The following is a 23,768-nucleotide window of genomic DNA, read 5'->3' on the forward strand; positions in this document are numbered from 1 at the left end:
AGGCAATTAGGAAGGCATATGGGAAACTTCCCTTTATTGGTCGAGGCACAAAATAAGAGCAGGGAGGTTTGCTAGAATTGTAAACGGGTCCTTTTCATGTTGGCAGGCTGTGACTAGTGGAGTACCGCTAGGATCAGTACTTGGCACCCCAGTTGTTCACAATATATATCAATGATTTGGATGTGGGGACCAAATGTAATATTTTCAAGTTCACCGATGACACAAAACAAGGTGGGAATGTGTTGTGAGGAAAATGCAAAGTGGCTTCAAGGGGATTTGGACAGGCTAAGTGAGCAAGAACATGGCATATGGAATATAATATGGAAAATGTGACGTTATCCATTTTGTTAGGAGGAACAGGTGTGCAGAGTATTTCTTAAATAGTAAGAGATTAGAAAGTGTAAATGTACAAAGGAACCTGAGTGTCCTCGTCAATAAGTCACTGAAAGCTAACATGTCGGTGCAGCAAGCAATTAGGAAGGCTAATAGTATGTTAGCCTTTTTCACAAGAGGATTTGAGTACAGACTGGTGAAGTCTTGGCTTCAATTGTATAGAACCTTGGTTAGACTGCACCTGGAGGTCTCTGTGCAGTATTGGTCCCCTTACCTTAAGAAGGATATTATTGGCATCGAGGGAGTGCAAAGAAGGTTCACCAGACTTGTTCCCGGGATGGCGGGACTGTCCTATGAAGAGAGATTGGGGAAACTGGGCCTATATTCTCTAGAGTTTTGGAGAATGAGAGGTGATCTCATTGAAACCTACAAAATACTTCAAGGGATAGACAGGGTAGATGCAGGTAAGATGTTTCCCCTGGTTGGGGAATCTAGAACCAGGGGACCCGATTTTAAAAATAAGGGGAAAGCCACTTAGCACTGAGATGAGGAGAAATTTCTTTTCTCAGAGGGTAGTGAATCTTTGGAATTCTCTACCCCAGAGTGCTGTGGAAGCTGCTATTGAGTATGTTGAAAGCAGAGATTGACAGATTTCTAAATACCAATGACATAGAGATATGAGAATAATGTGGGAAAAAGGCATTGAAGTGGATGATCAACCATGATGGTATTGAATGGTGGAGCAGGCTCGATGGGCTGAATGGCCTCATCCTGTTCCTATGTATAGAATGCTAGTTGGACCATTGCATACCATTCTGGTCACTGCATTACAGGAAGGATGTGATTGCATTGGAGAGGGTACAAAGGAGTTTTACGAGGATGTTTTGACGGATGGAGAATTTTAACTCTGAGGAAAGATTGAACAGGTTGTGTTTGTTTTCTTTTAAACAAAGGAGCTTGAGGGGAATTTTAATTGAGGTGAACCCTCTCTTCCTCCAAATAAAAGATGTCATCGGGATCGAGTGGATCGGGAGGACCTATTTCCCTCAGCAGAGAGGCCAATAACCTGGGACATAGATTTAAAGTTATTGGCAGAAAGATTAGAGGGGAGTTGAGGAGAATTTCTATTTATCAGAGGCTGGTGGGCACCGAGAATTCATTACCTGAAAGGGTGGTAGAGGCAGAAACACTCTAAGCAACTTAAAAAAAAAAACTTGGCTATAGACTTGTCATCTGTAAACTGCAAGGCTACAGTCCAAGAGCTGAGAAGTCAGATTAATAACTCTTGGCCTGTACAGACTCAATGGGCTGAATGGCCTCCTTCTGTGCTGGAAATCTTTTTATTTCTTTCAGGGTAAAATTGAATGTAAAGAAAAGGCATGCACTATGTACACAAAGAACAAAGTAAAGGATGACCAAATGGAATAGAAAGAGGTTAGGAAACCAGTTAAAAACAAAACAATGAAAGAGGAACTACAAAACTAAATGATCATGAAAAATAAAAATAAATAGTAATGTGATTTGTAGACACAACATCAAAAGGGAAAATAAGGAACTGGCACCACTATAGTCAGCAATGTACCATCAAGAGATGGGGTGGGGGCGGTGGGGGGGTGGGGTGGGGGTAGGGGGAGATAACCTGAGTAGCATTGAAATAAAGAATGTTCCAACTATCGTACAAAAAGACTCCTATAACTGGGACGTTATATGGGTTCCCATAGCAATGTCTTTTATTTGGAGGAAGTGAGAGGAGTCAAAAGAGAATTTGATCAACGTGAGAATAAGCTTAGACAGGTGGTTGGGTGTGGGAACTGTTTGGGCCTTCGTTAAAGGAAGAAGTGAAGTGTTCTTCAGGGAAGCCCAGTGGGTATTGGAAGTGAAGAGGGGCTGAATGTCCAGACTGATGAGACACAAGAAACAGTGAAGGTGGCAGAGGGCATCTGAAGAGTTGTGCATGTAGCTCAGAAGGGACTAGACAAGAGGAGAAAATAAGTCAGGATGGAAAGAAATCACATCTGAGGCAAGATCAAACTAAAATGATGGGTTTACCAGAGCAATCCTATTTGTGGATCTTAGAAAGGAGGTAAAACTGCACTATGCAGGGTTGGGGAATTGAAGTTGGAATGTGTGGGGGTGGTGGGGGGAAGGAAAAGACATCTGGAGAAGATATGGTCTGGGAAATGATGACTCTCAACTTTCCCTTTTCTAATAAGAACAAACCCAGCTTCACCAGTCTGTCCACATTACTGAAGTCCCTCATTTACTAGAACCATTCTAGTTAATTTTTTCTGCATCCTCTCTAAGACCTTTGCATCCTTCCTAAAGTGCAGTTCCCAGAATTGTGCGCAATACTCCAGTTGAGGTCAAACCAGAATCTTACAAAGGTTTGTGGCTCTATTTATAAAACCCAGGATCCCGTATGCTTTTTCAACCAATTTCTCAACCTGTCTTGCCATCTTCAACAATTTTATATCCCTGGGTCTCTCTGTTCCTGCACCCCCTTCAGAATTGGACCCTTTATTTTATATTGCCTCTCCTCATTCTTCCTACCAACATGTGCCTCTTCACACCTCTCTGCATTAAATCTCATCTGCCATGTGCCTTTCAAAATGACAATTTGTATTACCCTCAGAATTTTTTGCAACATTTTACACACTACTGAACTTCAGCTGCCTGACCTTTAATTATTCAGGCTATCCCTTCATCCTTTTTTAAACAGTAGCGGTCCTCCAGTCTTCCAATCTATGCCTAGAGCTAGAGAAGATGGGAAATGATGGTCAGCTTCCACTATGTGTCCTCTTGATGTCTATCACAATCCTCCTCACAGTTCACAATACTTCTAAGTTACGTCATCTGCAAATTTTGAAATTGTGCCCAACACCCACATCTAAGTGATATTATATTAACAATATATATCAGGAAAAGCAGTGGTCCTAGTACCAAACCCTGGCCAACCACATTGTCTAGCTTCCTTGAGTACAAAGACAACTATGACATTTTCCTGTTATTCAGCTAACTTTATATCCGTGCTGCCAATGTCTCTTTTATTCCATGGTGTTCAAATTGACTGGCAAGTCTATTAAGTGGTGCTTGATCAAACTCCTTTTTGGAAGTCCATGTACAGCACATTATCCTCATCAAGCATGTCTTATCTCATCAAAAAAACTCTATTGATTTAGTTAAACACAATTTCCCTTCAATAAATCCATGCTGGCTTTCTCTAATTAATCTGCACTTGTCCAAATCACTGTTAATTTTGTCCCGGATTACTGTCTCTAAATGCTTTCCCACCACTGAGGTTCAACTGACTGCAGTTGCTGGGTTTATTCTTGGGCCATTTTTTTAAGCAAAGGTGGAATATTTTACAGTTATCTAGTCCTCTGGCATGACACCAGTATCTAAGGAGAATTTGAAGATTATGGCCAGTACCTCTGCCATTTCTATCCTCACTTCCCTCAGCATCCTCCGATTTATCCCGTCCAGTCCTGGTGACTTATTGACTTTTAAGTTCAGTCAGCCTTTCTAATGTAAAGTACTCATTTAGTATCTCTGTCACCATGCATAGATCCCCTTCTTAGTCCCAAATCAGCCCCACCCCTCCTCTTAATATCCTTTTACTATTTATATGCCTAAAGAAGACTTTGATTCCTGATATGCTGGCTGCCTTCTCTTGACAGACTCTCTGATTTTCCTTTCTCACTTCCCCTCTGAACTTCCTATATTCAGCCTAGTTCTCAGTTGTAATATCAACCTGACAACTGTCATTTCCACCCTTTTCCTGCCTCATCTTACTCTCTCTTACCTTCCAGGGAGCTCTGGCTTTGGTTGCCCTGCCTGTTCCCACTGTGTGAATGCACCTCACTGTACCTGATCCATCTCCTCTTTAAACACAGCCCATTGTTCCATTACAGTTTAGCCTGCCAATCTTTGACTCTGATTTTTAACTGGGACAGATCTGTTTGCACCCAACTGACATTTCTACAATTTAATATTTTTACTTTCGATTATTCTTTGTCCTTTCCCATGCTTAACTTAAAACTTACGACACTGTTCCCTTAAAGTTCCTTGTCTGTCACTTGATCCACTTGACCCACTTCATTCTCCAGAACAAAGTCCAGCAATGAGCCAGAAATGGGTGGATTAAGAAAATTCTTCAGAACACACTTCAGGAATTCTTTCCCCTCTCTGCTCTTTCCACCATTATCCCAGTCTATATTATGATTGATGTTTGCCATGATCAATACTCTATAGCTTTTGCACCTCCACTGTAATTGCCCTTCAAACCTGGTCCTCTATCTTTCCCACTAGTTAGTGTCCTATAGAATACACCCAGTAGCGTAATGGTACTTCTTAACGTAATCAAATAGATTCAGTCCATGGCCACTCCAGGACACACACACACACACACACTCTGTCTCTCTCTCTCTCTCTCTCTCTCTCTCTGTCTCTCTCTCTCTGTTTCTCTCTCATATTCTACTTTAATAATTACATTCCCTCCCCCACCCTGACAACTTTCTTTCCTTTCCTATCTTTCCTGAACACTTGCAGCCCTGAAGTTGGGATCCTGCACAGACACCCGCATCAGGATCTCAATATCTCCAGGACACTTTCAAATTTTCAACATATTGGTGTAGGGGGGGGGGGGGGCGGGGGGGGCGGAGGAATGGTTGGGGGGAGGTGCGGGGGATGGATGGAAGGGGGAACGCCCACACTGCCAATTAGCAGCCCATTAATCTCAGGAAGGCGATTTTTAAATCTGATTTTGGTGCTGCCGACCAGTCTGGTGCACATTATTGTACAGCTGTCAGGGCTGCCATGGGGCAAAAGAATATTTGTGTTGAAATGAATTGAGAGGTCAACTAGCATCTGGTCGAGCACTGTACCTCCACTTGGCATCCATGGCCACGTTTTGCTGTCTTTATCATCCTGGCCCTTTAATGAGCTGCCTGCTCTCCTCGACAAGGCACTGGCAGCCCACCAACATGCTGCTGGCTGCCTGGGCTGCAGGTGCCAGGCAGGCAGCTCCCACTTCCTGGAGACACTCGGTGCCTCGAATTAGGTGCCAAACTTGCTTCCTGCCCAATTGGGGCACGAGCATTCAAACGTCACGTCAAGAACGACACAGCTGAATCGTGGGGTTGGGGCCCAGAATTCATCCGGGTGTCAGGTTTATGATCCCGCTTTGGAAATCCAGCCCCTTTTATCGAGGAATATTTGGTTCCCAGTCCTACCCTTTTTTTGAACCATGTCTCTGGTATCGCCAGAACATCATTTTCCCATGTGGCTAACTGCCTGCAGCTCACCAGCTTTATATACCCCACTTCATGTGTTTACATACATGTACTGTCAACCTAATTTAGAGCTTTATTTTACCTCTTAGTCTGACCCATCGAATACATTGCCATTTCTTACACTGGTATTATATCCCTCCCCCAATCCTTTGTGTACTTTGTTCATCCTTCCTAATGCTACATCCTGGTTCCCATCCCTTATCCAGTTAGTTTAAACACTTCCCAACAGTGCGAATCTGGAAGAAGTTCCTTGCATCCTGGAAAGTGGGAAGGGAGGAGGTGGAAGAGCAAATATTGCAACTCATGCGCTTGCATTGAAGGGTAACGGGTGATGTAAGAGTGGACCAGGGTATCGCACAGGAAGAGGTCCCTTAGCAATGCTGTAAGGCATTTTGAGATGGTAGAGGATGCTATGTTGAACGTGACTTCCAGTGGAGTGGAAGGTGAGGACCATGAAACCCAATCGTGGTTCTGGGAGGGAGTGGAAGGGATGACAGCAGTGCTGGAATTGTGATGAGCGTGGTAGAGAGCCCTGTCAACCACGCTGGAGGGAATCCGCAGTGCAGGAAACAGGAAAGCATATCAGAAGCACTGGTGTGGAAAGTAGCATCATCAGAACAGATGCAACGGAGATAGAGAAACTGGGAGAATGGAATAGACACCTTACACTTATTCCAATCGCACTTCCTGAAATCAAGGTAGCAGTGGAAGGCAAGTGATTTATAACAAATATTCATTGACAGCATGCCCAAAGAAATGGAGGTAGAGAATTTGAGGAAGGGGAGAGTCTGAGATGGACCATGTGAAGACTAAGGAGGTGGAAATTTAAAACAAAGTTGATGACTTTGCATCGGTATTCACCGAGGAGAGGGACATGACGGATGTTGAGGTTAGGAACAGATGTTTGATTACTCTAGGTCAAGTCGGCATAAGGAGGAAGGAAGTGTTGGGTATTCTAAAGGGCATTAAGGTGGACAAGTCCCCAGGTCCGGATGGGATCTATCCCAGGTTACTGAGGGAAGCGAGAGAGGAAATAGCTGGGGCCTTAACAGATATCTTTGCAGCATCCTTAAACACGGGTGAGGTCCCGGAGGACTGGAGAATTGCTAATGTTGTCCCCTTGTTTAAGAAGGGTAGCAGGGATAATCCAGGAAATTATAGACCGGTGAGTCTGACGTCAGTGGTAGGGAAGCTGCTGGAGAAGATACTGAGGGATAGGATCTATTCCCATTTGGAAGAAAATGGGCTCATCAGTGATAGGCAACATGGTTTTGTGCAGGGAAGGTCATGTCTAACCAACTTAATAGAATTCTTTGAGGAAGTGACAAAGTTGATTGATGACGGAAGGGCTGTCGATGTCATATACATGGACTTCAGTAAGGCGTTTGATAAGGTTCCCCATGGCAGGCTGATGGAGAAAGTGAAGGCGCTTGGGGTCCAAGGTGTACTAGCTAGATGGATAAAGAACTGGCTGGGCAACAGGAGACAGAGAGTAGCAGTAGAAGGGAGTTTCTCAAAATGGAGACGTGTGACCAGTGGTGTTCCACAGGGATCCGTGCTGGGACCACTGTTGTTTGTGATATACATTAATGATTTGGAGGAAAGTATAGGTGGACTGATTAGCAAATTTGCAGACGACACTAAGATTGGTGGAGTAGCAGATAGTGAAGGGGACTGTCAGAGAATACAGCAGAATATAGATAGATTGGAGAGTTGGGCAGAGAAATGGCAGATGGAGTTCAATCAGGGCAAATGCGAGGTGATGCATTTTGGAAGATCCAATTCAAGAGTGAACTATACAGTAAATGGAAAAGTCCTGGGGAAAATTGATGTCCAGAGAGATTTGGGTGTTCAAGTCCACTGTTCCCTGAAGGTGGCAACGCAGGTAAATAGAGTGGTCAAGAAGGCATACGGCATGCTTTCCTTCATCGGACGGGGCATTGAGTACAAGAGTTGGCAGGTCATGTTACAGTTGTATAGGACTTTGGTTCGGCCACATTTGGAATACTGCGTACAGTTCTGGTCGCCACATTATCAAAAGGATGTGGATGCTTTGGAAAGGGTGCAGAGGAGGTTCACCAGGATGTTGCCTGGTATGGAGGGCGCTAGCTATGAAGAGAGGTTGAGTAGATTAGGATTATTTTCATTAGAAAGACGGAGGTTGAGGGGGGACCTGATTGAGGTGTACAAAATCATGAGAGGTATAGACAGGGTGGATAGCAAGAAGCTTTTTCCCAGAGTGGGGGTTTCAATTACTAGAGGACACGAGTTCAAAGTGAAAGGGGAAAAGTTTAGGGGGGATATGCGTGGAAAGTTCTTTACGCAGAGGGTGGTGGGCACCTGGAACGCATTGCCAGCGGAGGTGGTAGATGCGGGCACGATGGAGTCTTTTAAGATGTATCTAGACAGATACATAATTGGGCAGGAAGAAAAGAGATAGAGAAGCTTAGAAAATAGGCGACATGTTTAGAGAGAGGATCTGGATCGGCGCAGGCTTGGAGGGCCGAAGGGCCTGTTCCTGTGCTGTAATTATCTTTGTTCTTTGTTCTTTTGTTCTTTTTGACATTTTTCAGTTTGGGTCTGAAATATAAGATATCCTCCAATAAGGAATTCAGGAGAAACTTCTTTATCCAGAGAGTGGTAAGAATGTGGTACATGATACCATATGGAGTGGTTGAGATAAAAAGCATAGGTGTATTTAAGGGGAAGCTGGATAGCACATGATGGAGAAGGGAGTAATATGGTTCTAGGGTTGAAGGAAGTAAACAGTGGGAGGAGGCTCCTGTGAGGCATGAACACTGGCATCGGCTAGATGGGCCAATTAGCCTGTTTCTGTGTTCGAACTTTTATATATTTCTATGTAAACAAACATGCTGTGTGAGGACAGGGTTAATGCAGTAAGATGAAAAGCCCCCACCTCCGAGGCAACCCCTGCCCACCATGTGCCCATCAATTTCTAGATCCATGAATCAGAAATAAATTATGACTGTTCGGGGATTGATGGTCTGATTATTGCAGTTTGTTTTAATCTAATGCCCTTTAACTCCAGCTGATGTTGCTCAGAATGGAACATTGGAGAACGCTGAACTGGAGACAGAAAATGATCAGAATCTTGAAAAACGTGATCTATTTGGGAGAGGATTATGTTCCAATGGCTGGTCTTATTTTGGTTATTGCTACCAGTTTTTCTTTGCAAAAAAGACTTGGATAGAAGCTGAGGTGAGTTCCTGGAGTCTCCACTGTAAGAGAATGAAAGAATCTTCTGATTTGTATCTGGACATTTCTGATTGACTCGGTGTGTTCCATCACCTGGGTAACATGGTCTACATTGTATTCTACATTAAACACAGAGGACACTGAACTGTGACATTGAATCCTACAGACAAGGGCCCAGGTTTATCCACGGACAGTGAGGAGGGTGTTATAACTGGTTTGAGTCTGTCTGGATTAGAAAAGTGTAAAACCAGCACAACTCCCTGATCCTGGTCACCATCCAGTGAAACTTTTCGCAAAATGTGTTGTGTGGAAGTTTGTTGAGGACCGGATTGGGCTCCTGATCCTGCTTTTCAGATCAAAGAACAAAGTCCATTTGAAGGATTTGCTGTCTGCCATTGAAGGGGCAGATAATGTTAAAAATCAGTGACTGTTCAGTTAAATGTTCAGATATTTACAAAAGCCTACAAGATACATTGAATAATTGGTTAGTCTTGTTGACTGGGAACTTGCATTGAGTGCTCTCCTCAGGTCACTTTCACTGGATCAGTAATGTCTCCCAGGGCAATTAATTTGCTCCCTTCCTATTGGGCAATATTTGTCACATGTCCAAGTTCCATCCTTCTATTTTGCATTTAAATATTAGAATTCCCTTGTGGCATTAGCAAGATAAATACCTGGCATACCTGGGCTAATCTATTTTGAGCCCTTTTAGGCTGTTTAGAACTTCCATGATATTTATTGTACTTGTATTTTTGCTTTTGGGAAAGCACGTTGGTCGCACTGTCCCTATTAAATATTTGAAGGAAGTAATAGTGTATATATTTAAAAGTATGTATTTGGCATGCACTTCCTGTTCACACTTTTATATACCAACATTTATGATGTGAAAACTTTGTTAAAGTGTAGGTAAAGGAAAACAGAAAGCCACCTCCAACCAGCCTAAATCTACTTTAATATGCAAATCAGGGTCCTAAACTTTTCAGAGAACCTTGATGCAAAATTCAGATATGACCAGGTGATGTTTGCATTGTACAGCCTCTGTCCAGTTACACCAGGGCAGATGTCCAAAAGCATGGCCAAAAATTGTAGTTTTAAAATAACATCTTGAAAGAACAAAGAACAGAAGAGAGTCAGATGTATAGGGGGGTAATCAAAGATTAGGGCCAAGGCAACTGAAGTCATGCTGACCAATGGTAGAGTGATGAATATCAGGATTACACAAAAGACCAAAATTAGTGTCATGAGTTCTTTGTTTGATGCTGAAGATCTCAAACAGATTTATTACAGCTAAGTTATTGTATACATTACAAACTATTTAGAGAACTTTCCTCTTGGTGTTGCACTTGCAGAGTGACTCTTGGTTGTAGTCACATGACTGCATCCTGGTACTTACCTCATTAGCATACGAAGATCTTAAAGGATATCACTCTTAAAGGCAATCTTACAACAATTGGGTAAGAGATGTGAGCAGGTTGGAGGAGATTAGAGAGAGGATGAGGCAAGACCATAGAGGGATTTGAAAACAAGGATGAGTATTTTAAAATCTAGGCATTGACTATCAATGTAGCTCACCAAGCAAAGGGGTGATGTTTGGAATCTAGGACCAAGAGTAGGCCTTTAAGCCTGTTTCGCCATTTTAAACAGATCATGGTTGATTTGTGTATAAACTCCATCTATCTGCCATTGTTCTCTAACCCTTAATATTCTTGCCTAACTTTCGATTGAACCCAAGCCCCAACTTTTTGGGAGAGAGAGTACCAGATTTCCACTACCCTGTGTAAGGAATTGCTTCCCAACATCACTCCTGAAAATCCATGTACTAATTTTAAGGTTGAGATAATAGCTTCCCTCTATTTACCTCCGCAACATCTTTAATCATCTTAAATACCTCCATTAGATCCCTCTTTAATTGTCTCATAATTTAACCATTTTCAACCTCAGAATCATTCCGAACATATGAATTGGGAGCAGATTTAGGCCATTTGGCCCCTTGAGTTCACTCCACCATTCAGTAAGATCATGGCTGATCTGATTGTAACCTCGACTCCACATTCCTACTTACCCCCGATAACCTTTCACCCCTTGCTTATCAAGAATTTATCTACCTCTGCCTTAAAAATGCTTAAAGACTCTGCTTTCACTGCCTTTTGAAGAAGAGTTCCAAAGACTCACGATCCTCAGAAAATTTCCCTTCATCTCTGTCTTAAATGGGTGACGCTTTATTTTTAAATCGTGACTCCTTGCTCCAGGTCCACCCACAAGGGGAAACATCTGTCCACATCCACCTTATCAAGACGCCTCAAGATCTTGTATGTTTCAATCAAGTTGTCTCTATCTTCTAAACTCCAACGGATACAAGCCTAGCCTGTCCAACCTTTCCTCATAAAACAACCCGTCCATTCCAGATATTGGTCCAGTAAACCTTCTCTGAACTGCTACCAACACATCTACATATCTCCTTAAATAAGGAGATCAATGTTGTATACAGTATTCCAGATGTGGTCTCTCCAATGCCCCGCATAACTGAAGCATTACCCCTCTACTTTTGTATTCTATTCCCCTCTCAATAAATGATAAAATTCTATTAGCTTTCCTAATTACTTGCTGAACATGCATGCTAATCTTTTGCAATTCATGCACTAGGACACACAGATCCCTCTGCATCTCAGAGCTTTGCAATCTCCCCCCATTTAGATAATATGCTTCCTTTTATTCTTCCTGTCAAATTGGACAATTTCACATTTGCCCACATTATACTCCATTTTTTTTTATTATTATTTTTTTTTATTAGAGATACAGCACTGAAACAGGCCCTTCGGCCCACCGAGTCTGTGCCGACCATTAACCACCCATTTATACTAATCCTACACTAATCCCATATTCCTACCACATCCTCACCTGTCCCTATATTCCCCTACCACCTACCTATACTAGGGGCAATTTACAATGGCCAATTTACCTATCAACCTGCAAGTCTTTTGGCTGTGGGAGGAAACCGGAGCACCCAGAAGGAACCCACGCAGACACAGGGAGAACTTGCAAACTCCATACAGGCAGTACCCAGAATTGAACCCAGGTCGCTGGAGCTGTGAGGCTGCGGTGCTAACCACTGCGCCACTGTGCTGCCAGATCTTTGTGCCCACTCACTTAACCTATCTATATCCCTTTGTAGCCTCCTTATGTCCTCTTCACAACTTACTTTCCTACCTATCTTTGTGTCATCAGCCAATTTAGCAACCATACCTTCGGTCCCTTCACCTAAGTCATTTATATAAACTGCAAAAATTTGAAGCCCAGCACTGATCCCTGCGGCACACCACTCATTAGATCTTGCCAACCAGAAAATGACCCATTTCTGGCTACTCTCCGTTTCCTGTTAGCTAGCCAATCTTCTACCCATGCCAATATGTTATCCTCGACACCATGAGCTTTTATTTTCTGCAATAACCTTTGTGACACCTTATCAAATGCCTTCTGGAAATCTATGTACAGTACATCCACTGGTTCCCCTTTATCCACAGCACCTGTTACTACTTCAAAGAACTCCAATAAATTGGTCAAACATGATTTCCCTTTCACTACACCATGTTGATTCTGCCTCATGACCTTGAATTTTTCTAAGTGCCCTGCTATTACGTCTTTAATAATAGCTTCACATTTTCCCAAAGACAGATGTTAAGCTAACTTGTCTATAGTTTCCTGCTTCCTGACTCCCTCTCTTTTTGAATAAAGGTGTTACATTCACTATCCTGGTGAATCTGCTCTTTTAACCTTTAGTCATAATTAATTTTTGCACCTGTCCACGAGCTTTTAGTGATTTCTGCACTTTGCTTCCTAAATCTTTCTGCTTCTCCACTGTTCCTGGCTTCTCACTGTTTAGGAAATACTCCGATCTATCTTTATTAGGTCCAAAGTGAATCACTTCCTACTTCTCCACATTGAACTCCATCTACCACATTTGCCCACTCACTTAATCTACCAATGTCCATTATAACTTTCTGCTTCCATCGACACTGTTTACTCTGCAACCTACTTAGTGTCATCAGCAAACTTAGATAGACAGCAATAAAAACAAGAAATGCTGGAACCACTCAGCAGGTCTGGCAGCATCTGTGGAAAGAGAAGCAGAGTTGACGTTTCCAGGTCAGTGACCCTTCATCAGAACCCCGAAACGTTAACTCTGCTTCTCTTTCCACAGATGCTGCCAGACCTGCTGAGTGGTTCCAGCATTTCTTGTTTTTATTTCAGATTTCCAGCATCCGCAGTATTTTGCTTTTATTTTAGATATATAGCACTCTATTTCTTTATCCAAGTTATTTATAAATCTAGTAAAGCTGAGGCTTCAGTGCAGATCCCTGAGGAACATCACTAGTCACGTTCTGCCAATTTGAGTACATACCATTATCCCTATCTGCAAACCAATTCCCTATCCAAATCAAAAGGTTGCTTCCAATTCCATGAGCTCTTAATTTTGTTAACTGTGTCTTATATGGAAATTTATTAAATGCCTTCTCCAAGTCCATATAAATAACATTCATAGTCAATTCCTTAATACCATGTTACCACCTCAAATTCAACCAGATGCATTAGACATGATTTACCCTTCATAAATCCTTGCTAGTTTTTTCTGATCAGATCATATTTGTCCAAATGCTCAGTCACTCAGTCCCCCATAACAGTTTCTGGGAAAATTACATGTCTTAGCCTATCTTCTACTAAAAGCCTCATCCATGTCTTTGCCTCTCGATTTGACTATTCCAATGCTATCCTGGGTGAACAGGGCTGAGTATGAATGCAGATATAGGCAGCAATATTTTAGCTGGGTTCAGATTTACAGAGGGGGTAAAGCCAGCCAGGAAAGAATTGGAATAGTCAGTTTAGTGGTAACAAAGGCAGGGATGCAGGTTTCAGCAGATGATGAGCAGAGGCAAGGTTGGAGATGGGTGATGTTAATCAAGGTCAACTTGGATGCCAGGGTTATGAACAGTCCGGTTCTGCCTCAGACAGGGCCATGGACAGGGATGGAGTTAAAAGCTAGGGAATGGTTGTGACTGAAGACAATGGCTTCGGTCTTCCCAATTGGAGGAAATTTCTGCTCATCCAATACAGCGTGTTGGACAAACAAAGACTAATTAGAGGGCAGTGGAGTGATCGAGAGAGGTGATGGTGTCATCAGCACACATGTAGAACTTGACATGGTGCTCTCGGATGATTTTAGTTGATTAACATTACCCATCAGAATTACTTTATGCTTTTCGCATTCCCTTTTAATTTGAAATCAATCCCTAATGTCCACTCACTATTTACACATCGCGATCTAAACAGGGCAGTTCATTATGTAACTTTTTACTTCCCACAGCAGCAACTTGTTAACTTCCTCTGTACCTGATATCAAGCCACATGATCTCCAGATAGCAATTCCATCGAAATGACACTAAACTGGATACACACACCTAAATAGTAGCAGTGGTATATTGTGATAAATCTGCTCATGTGGGTGTGATCACTTTGCAGTGACATGGACTGCAGTAACTGACACCTGTATTGACAGTAACTGTATGGATAGTTAGGGAGAACAGGAGAAACACCAAATGACCCACAGAACATTCAAGCACAAACCCAGCCCAATGTCAGCTGATACACAGAAGCTGCAGCAATTACAATCTGATGGTTTGAAGCCCCTGTGACATTGGTTCCAAGTAAGCAGTGTCTGTGTTCCACAATTCACTGAAGTTTGGAGTCAGTCCATATCAGGATCTCATGGACACAGAGCAGGAAGTTGTCTGTTTTTTTTTTATTGTTCACATTCAGCAAAGAACAAAGTTTCAATATTAAACATTTTACATTGAACATATTCAGTTGAGTTGTTCCAATGTAACAAAGGTGATAAACAACAAATGGTCTGTTTTATTTTTATTTGAAGCTGTATTGCCGAGCACTGGCTCCAAGTGGCCGTCTTGCCTCCACACACTGGCAGGAACAGAATGACTTTATTGCACAGGTGATGCGTACAACACAGCAACACCTTCCATTGACTTGGATCGGTTTCAATGACATGTACAAGGTAAAGTTGCTTGAATTGTTAAATCACATTGTTTATGCTAACATAAAATTTATACCATTTAAAAATGTATATTTCTATTTCCATAGGATGGGACTTTCTTTTGGACTGATGGATCTTCATCAGGTTTTACAAAATGGAATCGAGGTGAACCTAATAATTATAACGGAAAGGAGGACTGTGTGCATATGCTTGACAGTAAGTTGCTGCTAAGTCCAATCGGAATAATGTCCTATTGGAGAATAATTGCAGGCAAATAGATAAATCAATGGATGAGATTCTAGCTGCCTCTGTTTTAGACATTGACAGGGCTGCACTTCCTGCCCCTTTTGCACCAAATTTCCAGCTAAAGTGATTTAATGGAGGAAAGTACATGGGTCACACATTGTAGATGAGGAACATACACTGGGTGTAATGCTGCAGTTAGAGGGACGTACACTGAGTGTAATTCTGCTGTAAGTTTTCAGGTACATGTTGTTGAATAAAGGTGAGACAGAGCATACCCAACCAACATCACTTTGGGATTCTTGACAAAGGTGGACCTACAAGGTACAGACTCAAGTTCTTTGGTCAAGTCAGAGTTTATTTGGCTTAACTAAGATATACAAAGTTAATACTCAACATTGGCAATAGGTATGCAGCAGCACCCAGCACCAGTTCATGCTTCTGAGCTTGCTGGGTCACAGACTTCTCTCTCCTTTTGTTGTGTTCATTTGACTGTAGTCTCTCCTCTTTCGAAGTGTGCCAACCATGTCCCATAATCCCTTTTCTTTTATCCTTCTTGGGGTGCTAGGATTTTACCACTTAGTTTATGAACCTTTCCAAGTATCCTAATTGGTCCAGGTTGCCATCATTGTTAGACCCCTGTTAGCTCATGGTTCAATCTAAACACTTTACAGATTTTCCTGTTTCTTTCTTTCTCTTTTAGCAAGGATCCTAAAGGTCACATTCTTGCTGATACCAATTGTCTTTGCAAGTCTGTATTTCACAATTATCTCATCTTGTCCCCTGCAAGGAATGCTGGGTTCTTCAACTCATCTCTCTCATTGTTCTTGCAAAAAGGTTTAAACCGAGTCTAGCCTCGAAAAACCATTTCAGAATAAAGCAAGCATTAGCTCAAACAGACTTCAATATCTTCTTTGGCCTCCTTGTCTCGAGACAATGGGTAAGCGCCTGGAGGTGGTCAGTGGTTTGTGAAGCAGCGCCTGAAGTGATTATAAAGGCCAATTCGAGAGTGACAGACTCTTCCACAGGTGCTGCAGATAAAATTGGTTGTCGGGGCTGTTACACAGTTGGCTCTCTCCTTGCGCTTCTGACTTTTTTACTGCCAACTGCTAAGTCTCTTCGACTCGCCATGCTTTAGCCCCGCCTGTATGGTTGCCTGCCAGCTCTGGCGATCGCTGGCAACTGACTCCCATGACTTGTGATCGATGTCACAGGACTTCATGTCGCGTTTGCAGACGTCTTGAAAGTGGAGACAAGGACGGCCGGTGCGTCTGATACCAGTGACGAGCTTGCTGTACAATGTGTCCTTGGGGATCCTGCCATCTTCCATGCGGCTCACATTGCCAAGCCATCTGAGGCGCCAATGACTCAGTAGGGTGTATATTCTGGTGATGTTGGCTGCCTCGAGGACTTTAATGTTGGAGATACGGTCCTGCCACCTGATGCCAAGGATCCTCTGGAGGCAGCGAAGATGGAATGAATTGAGACGTCGCTCTTGGCTGACGTACGTTGTCGAGGCCTCGCTGCCATAGAGCAAGGTACTGAGGACACAGGCTTGAAACACTCGGACTTTTGTGTTCCGTGTCAGTGCGCCATTTTCCCACACTCTCTTGGCCAGTCTGGACATAGCAGTGGAAGCCTTTCCCATGCGCTTGTTGATTTCTGCATCGAGAGACAGGTTACTGGTGATAGTTGAGCCTAGGTAGGTGAACTCTTGAACCGCTTCCAGAGTGTGGTCTCCGATATTGATGAATGGAGCATTTGTGACATCCTGTCCCATGATGTTCATTTTCTTGAGGCTGATGGTGAGGCCAAATTCGGTGCAGGCAGCCGCAAACCTGTCGATGAGTCTCTGCATACACTCTTCAGTGTGAGATGTTAATGCAGCGTCAGCAAAGAGGAGTTCCCTGATCAGGACTTTCCGTACTTTGGTCTTCGCTCTTAGATGGGCAAGGTTGAACAACCTGCCATCTGATCTTTTGTGGAGGAAAATCTCTTCTTTTGAAGACTTTAACGCATGTGAGAGCAGCAGGGAGAAGAAGATCCCAAAAAGTGTAGGTGCGAGAACACAGACCTGTTTCATGCCACTCGGGATTGGAAAGGGGTCTGATGAGGCGCCGCTATGATGAATTGTGCCTTTCATGTCATGGAATGAGGTGATGATACTTAGTAGCTTTGGTGGGCATCCAATCTTTTCTAGTAGTCTGAAGAGACCACGTCTGCTGACAAGGTCAAAGGCTTTGGTGAGATCAATGAAAGCAATGTAGAGGAGCATCTGTTTGTGGCATTTCTCCTGTAGCTGTTGAAGGGAGAACAGCATGTCAATGGTGGATCTCTCTGTTCGAAAGCCACACTGTGCCTCAGGGTAGACACGCTCAGCCAGCTTCTGGAGCCTGTTTAAAGCGACTTGAGCGAAGACTTTCCCCACTATGCTGTGCAGGGAGATTCCACGGTAGTTGTTGCAGTCACCGCGGTCACCCTTGTTCTTATAGAGGGTGATATTGGCATCGTGCATGTCCTGTGGTACTGCTCCCTCGTCCCAGCACAGGCAAAGCAGTTTGTACAGTGCTGAAAATATAGCAGGCTTGGCACTCTTGATGATATCAGGGGTAATGCCGTCCTTTCCAGGGGCTTTGGCATCACTGAGTTCCGATTTTGTTGGCTGTACGTCCAGCTCATCCATGACTGGCAAAGACTGGGCTGCATTGAGGGTGGTCTCAGTGACAACATTTTCCCTGGAGTACAGTTCTAGGTACTGTTCCGCCGAGTGGTCCATTTGCTTGCGTTGGTCAGTGATTGTGTCCCCGATTTAGATTTGAGGGGGGCAATCTTCATGATGGTTGGCCCAAAAGCCCTCTCAATACCATCATACATTCCTCTGATGTTTCCGGTGTCTGAGGCCAGCTGAATATGACTGCATAGGTGTTGTCAGTAGTCATTTGCGCAGTGCCTGACTGTTCTTTGTGCAGTGCTTCTGGCTGCTTTAAGTGCTACGGATGTTAACTCACTGGGGTCTTTCTTGTAGTTCAGCAGTGCAATGCGCTTGGCGGTTATGACAGGTTCCAGCTCTTCAATGTGAGATTGAAACCAGTCTGCATTCTGCTTCACACGTTTGCCATAGGTGGTCATTGCTGAGTCATAGATGATGTCTCTGATGTGGGCCCACTTGGTCTCTGCATCCCCTGTGGGAGTGTTTTGAAGGGCTTTCTCGAGTGAATTTAGAAACGTACGTAACTACTGTGGATGAGAAATTCTGCTGGTGTTGATGCTTGGAGTGATGCAGCTTCTTTGGTTTGAGGCTAACCTTGCTGCACACCAGGGAGTGGTCAGTGTCACAGTCCGCACTGTGGAAGCTGCGTGTGATTTGAATGCTGTTTAGAGAGACTCGCCTTGTCACGATGAGGTCCAGCTGGTGCCAACGATGTGATCTTGGGTGCCTCCAAGAAACCTGGTGACAGGGTTTAGTGTGAAAGAATGAGTTGGTGATAGAGGTTATGATAGGTACATAACTCAAGCAATCTCTGACCATTCTCATTCATCCTACCAGTGCCAAAGCGCCCAAGGCAGGAGGGCCATGAGTCATGGTCGGCCCCAACCCTGGCATTGAAGTCCCCCAGCAGGAACAGGTGTTGGGGATGCTACTAATGATCTTATGGGGTTCCTCATAGAACTGGTCTTTAGCTGCAGGTAGGGAGCAGAGTGTTGGAGCATAGATGCTGAGTAGGTGTACTAGACCAGAGGCGGTGAACAGTCGGATGGACAGTATGCGTTCCAAGCCATTTGAGGGTGGCTCTATCATGCTAAGCAAAGAGTTTCTGATGGCGAAGCCCACTCCATGCTGTCTTGGTTCTTCAGGATCCCCACCCTGCCAGAAGAAGGTGTCGTCTTGCTCTTTTAGAGATCCGCTCGCAGGGAGGCGTGTCTCCTGAGGTGCTGCAATGTCTACATTGAGTCTACTGAGCTCGTTGTTAATGATGGTGGTCTTCCGAGAATCGTTGGTTTGTGTAAGGTCTTCTGACAGGTCAGGACACATAGTTCTGACGTTCCAGCTTGCAAAACGAAGGGCTGGTACCTTCTTTCCTTTATTGGTTGTGCTGTTTGGTGCAGTGTTGCAGTCCACTTGTCAGGCAATGACCCTGAGCTCCAAGCACCCATTGAAGCAGGTGGACTGTGGCAGGACAGAACCTTACTGACCGGGGGCTGCCCGTTTTGAGGCGCGATGTAACTGTCCAGTGAGATGCGATGACCTCTCCCACCGACAAAGGCAACCCGTGGCGCCCAATCTCGACGCCAATTGAGCTGGACTTATAACCTGTAACTGCTGCCTTCCGTGTTGATTTGCTCGCTGTGAGGCGACTATGGAGTGACCTCTCCATGGTGCATGCCTGGGCAGATGTATGGAGGTTGTGAGTTGCCCAAGCGTTAAAAACCCCCCTCTTGGCCTTCCTGGTGGGGTCCAAAGGAGTGCAGAACACTACATTTAGCACCGGTATGGCTGCAGGAACTGACGGAAACAAGCCAAAGGTGACACATGACCGCCTTAATATACATAGCATATCATTTGTCGTATTGGTTTAGCTGTCCTTATTTTTCACAAACTTAAAATATGTCACAGTTCATTGCCCCCACAATGTGCCCCCCAACCCCACCCCCCCATCACTCCAGCTGCACAACTTCCCCTTTTCATTTAGGCTACATGCAGTTCCACCCACACCTCTCTCAACATGACATTTTGACATATTTCAGTGACGAGGGCCATCATGCTTTGCAATCCAGACTTGACATTACATTTAGCCTTACTGAAAAAATATTACAAAGTTATTCAAAGGTAAGTTCTGAAAATGCTCTAAACCTTACACTGCAGTTAGAGGAATCTAGACTGGGTGTAATTCTGCAGTTACAGGAATGTACACTGTGTAACACTGCAGGTTCTTCCTCTGTTGAATTGTCCAACTCTGTGGATTCTGTAGTGACAAGGTTAAACCGAGACCAGCCTTCTAACTGCCCCACATTTCATGAGCTGATTCTGACATGTCCCAGGCTGTAGCCATGCTCCCAGTGGGTAGGACTCCACTCTGTCTTTACACAACATTCCCAGAAAAATGTTCAACCTTCCCGTATCCAGCCCTCACTTTCCTGATGCACCAAACACCCCCTCCCACTTTCCACAGAGGATTTAATTCCCAGATTAAAGATGATATAATCCAGACAGCCATTCTAACTCCAATCAGACTTTGCTCCAATCATGTGAAGTCCATGCAGTGGTGAAGGGGACTGTTTAACCCTGGGGGTGAGGCTTTGCTGTCCCTCCCACATGGGGAAATCCAGCCCAGGGTGAGCTCAGCATCTTCACTCAGGAACTGTCCAAACCCCCACTGAATATTGTAAGGTTTCCAGATTTCAGTGACAGACATTGACTGGTTGCACACAAGATCACAATAGGAAGTGCCTCACTTTATTTACAAGGTGAACTCATGAGTCAAGAGACAGGATAAAGTTAATGAATCACAGACACTGACTCTCTCACAATGGAAAGGATGAAATAATTAGACAAATGGCTGCCTGACTCACTGATGGATTCAATTTTTTTTCTCCAGCTTCAAAGATAAAAAGCGTTTGGAATGACTTGTCCTGTAATCGCAAATTGCCTTTTGTTTGCTCCTACAAACTGCAGTGCGCTTAGAAGAGCCTGGTGATGCTCCACAGATCCTTTCCAGGAGTGGATTCAGTTTCTCGATTTGTTTGTAGCTGCAGTCACTGCCTGTGTTGACAGGATTGACTTAGTCTCTTAGTCAATAATAAATGTAATTGCATCTTGAGCTGTGTGTTTGCTGCTGTGTGAGTCTAGTTTATCACAGTCTTCCTGTCCCACGGTAGCTTCCTACCCACCTCTTCACTCAATACTGCATTGGGGAGAAGGTGACACAGACTTTTTTTATTCATTCATGGGAGGAGAGGATTGCAAACAAGGCCAGAATTTATGGTCCATCCCTAATTTCCCTTGGAAAGGTGGTGGTAGTGGTGAGCTGCCTGGAAGCAAAGCAGTCCATGTGGTGGAGATACACCCAGTGTGTTGTTCAGGTGGGAGTTTCAGGATTTTGACCCAGTGACAGTGAAGGAATGGTAATATAGTCCACTAACATTGCCACTATGCTGCTGTCCTCCTATTGTAAAATTAACTTCCAACATCTGGTGTTTAAAGAGACAAACCTTAAAGGGATGAGATAGATCATCAAAGTCAGCACAGACCTGAACTTTCACACTGCTGGAGGGGACATCAGTCACTCTCCCAGTCTGCAGTTCACAGCTGTATTAAGCAGGTGACTGACACTCTCTTTACCAGGGCCGAACAGCACCTTCCCCACTGAGCTCAGCAGTCACCAGGACAGAGCTCGTGTCTTTGCAGCAGGGGCTGGCTTTCCGCACATGCAGGGTGGGATTGACTGTCCAAATGTGGCCATTAGGACATGAGCCAGTGATATTGGTGAACAAAGAGGCCAACATGAGAAAAGCAGGAAGCTGCTCTAATACCCAGTGCTGCCGTCAGCAAGTTTTACAGAATTGTAAACAAAAATTACAAATAACGATGCAAGCTTGCTTTAAGAGGTCCCTCCCTGCTTTCAGTCGAGTCGGAGAAAGTGCCAGATTGTGCAGGTCACATGGGCGGGTTGCCTGATTCTTCAGATATTGATGAGCAGAGTGACTATTGTCACCATTGTGTCAGCCAATGAGTTACGCTTTGCCAGCAGTTTGAGGAGGGGTTGGGACTTACAATGGGATTCACAGCAAACAGTCTACTTTACAATAAACAAAGTCTATTTACTCAGCAAACAGAGTCTATTTAAACAACACTGCAGCGAACAGTCCACTGATTCTTTGCATAAAGAATCCCTACAAACTACAGCAAACAGAAGCCATCAGTAAAACTGTAGCAACATCACCCAATAAAGGCAGGATTAATCTCCAGCAAAATAAGATGAGTGGAGGATATTTACAAATCCATGTTGTGTGTAAAATCAATCCCAGTCCCTTACAGCAGTTTCCAGGTGGGATTGTCATGGGAATTACCCAACTGTCTCCATTCTGACTGTGAAGAGTGGTGTCACTGGATGCAGGAATTAATGAGGCCTGGGAAATAAAATGGTCACAGGTGCATCAAGTTGGCACTGACACAAGGTCTGCCAAATGCCAGCCCTCCCCTCAACGCTCTCACCACACCCACCCAAACACACATTCCTGGTCCTCGCCACAGGTTCAAATCAACCCTCATGATGACACAGGTCAGCAGCGACAGTCTCATTGAACACAATGTTTTGACTGATACAACCCTCCCAGCACTTCTAATAATCCTCAATCTGTGTTCGTAATAATCATGAAACAGTGTCCCTAATAATCATGAATCAGTGACCATAATAATCATCATTCTGGGACCCAAATAATCATCAGTCTGTGAAACCAATAACGATCACTCTGTGCCCCTAATAATCATGAATATGTGCAACAAATAATCATGAATCAGTGACGATAATAATCAGCACTCGGAGTCCCGAATAATCCTCACACTGTGCCTATAATAATCATCAATCTGTTATAATGATAATCATCAAACTGTGCCACTGATAATCAATCTGTTTCACTGATAATCATCAATCTGTGTCACTGATAATCAATAATCTGTTTCACTGATAATCATCAATCTGTGTCCCTGATAATCAACAATCAGTGTCACTGATAATTATCAATCTGTGTCCCTGATAATCATCAATCTGTGTCACTTTTAATCATCAATCTGTTTCACTGATAATCATCAATCAGTGTCACTGATAATCATCAATCTGTTTCACTGATAATCATCAATCTGTGTCCCTGATAATCAACAATCAGTGTCACTGATAATCATCAATCTGTGTCCCTGATAATCATCAATCTGTGTCCCTGATAATCATCAATCAGTGTCACTTTTAATCATCAATCTGTTTCACTGATAATCATCAATCAGTGTCACTGATAATCATCAATCTGTTTCACTGATAATCATCAATCTGTTTCACTGATAATCATCAATCAGTGTCACTGATAATCATCAATCTGTGTCACTGATAATCATCAATCTGTGTCACTTTTAATCATCAATCAGTGTCACTGATAATCATCAATCTGTTTCACTGATAATCATCAATCAGTGTCACTGATAATCATCAATCTGTGTCACTGATAATCATCAATCTGTGTCACTTTTAATCATCAATCAGTGTCACTGATAATCATCAATCTGTGTCACTGATAATCATCAATCTGTGTCACTTTTAATCATCAATCAGTGTCACTGATAATCATCAATCAGTGTCACTGATAATCATCAATCTGTGTCACTTTTAATCATCAATCAGTGTCACTGATAATCATCAATCTGTTTCACTGATAATCATCAATCTGTGTCACTTTTAATCATCAATCAGTGTCACTGATAATCATCAATCTGTTTCACTGATAATCATCAATCTGTGTCACTTTTAATCATCAATCAGTGTCACTGATAATCATCAATCTGTGTCACTTTGAATCATCAATCAGTGTCACTGATAATCATCAATCTGTTTCACTGATAATCATCAATCTGTGTCACTTTTAATCATCAATCA

At 43.4% G+C, this 23,768-nt stretch overlaps 1 protein-coding gene across 1 annotated transcript in view; it reads left to right on the forward strand.

Annotated features, from left to right (window-relative positions):
* Positions 1-23,768, forward strand: part of LOC137384944 (ladderlectin-like) — a 226,472-nt gene that overhangs the window by 125,306 nt on the left and 77,398 nt on the right. Inside the window, exons 5-8 of the mRNA XM_068059654.1 lie at positions 8,674-8,843; positions 14,764-14,904; positions 14,991-15,099; positions 19,818-19,954. Of these exons, the coding sequence (XP_067915755.1) occupies positions 8,674-8,843; positions 14,764-14,904; positions 14,991-15,099; positions 19,818-19,954 (557 nt within the window). The remainder of the gene's footprint in view (positions 1-8,673; positions 8,844-14,763; positions 14,905-14,990; positions 15,100-19,817; positions 19,955-23,768) is intronic.

This window comes from Heterodontus francisci, chromosome 27, assembly GCF_036365525.1.
Source record: "Heterodontus francisci isolate sHetFra1 chromosome 27, sHetFra1.hap1, whole genome shotgun sequence".
Lineage (NCBI taxonomy): Eukaryota > Metazoa > Chordata > Chondrichthyes > Heterodontiformes > Heterodontidae > Heterodontus > Heterodontus francisci.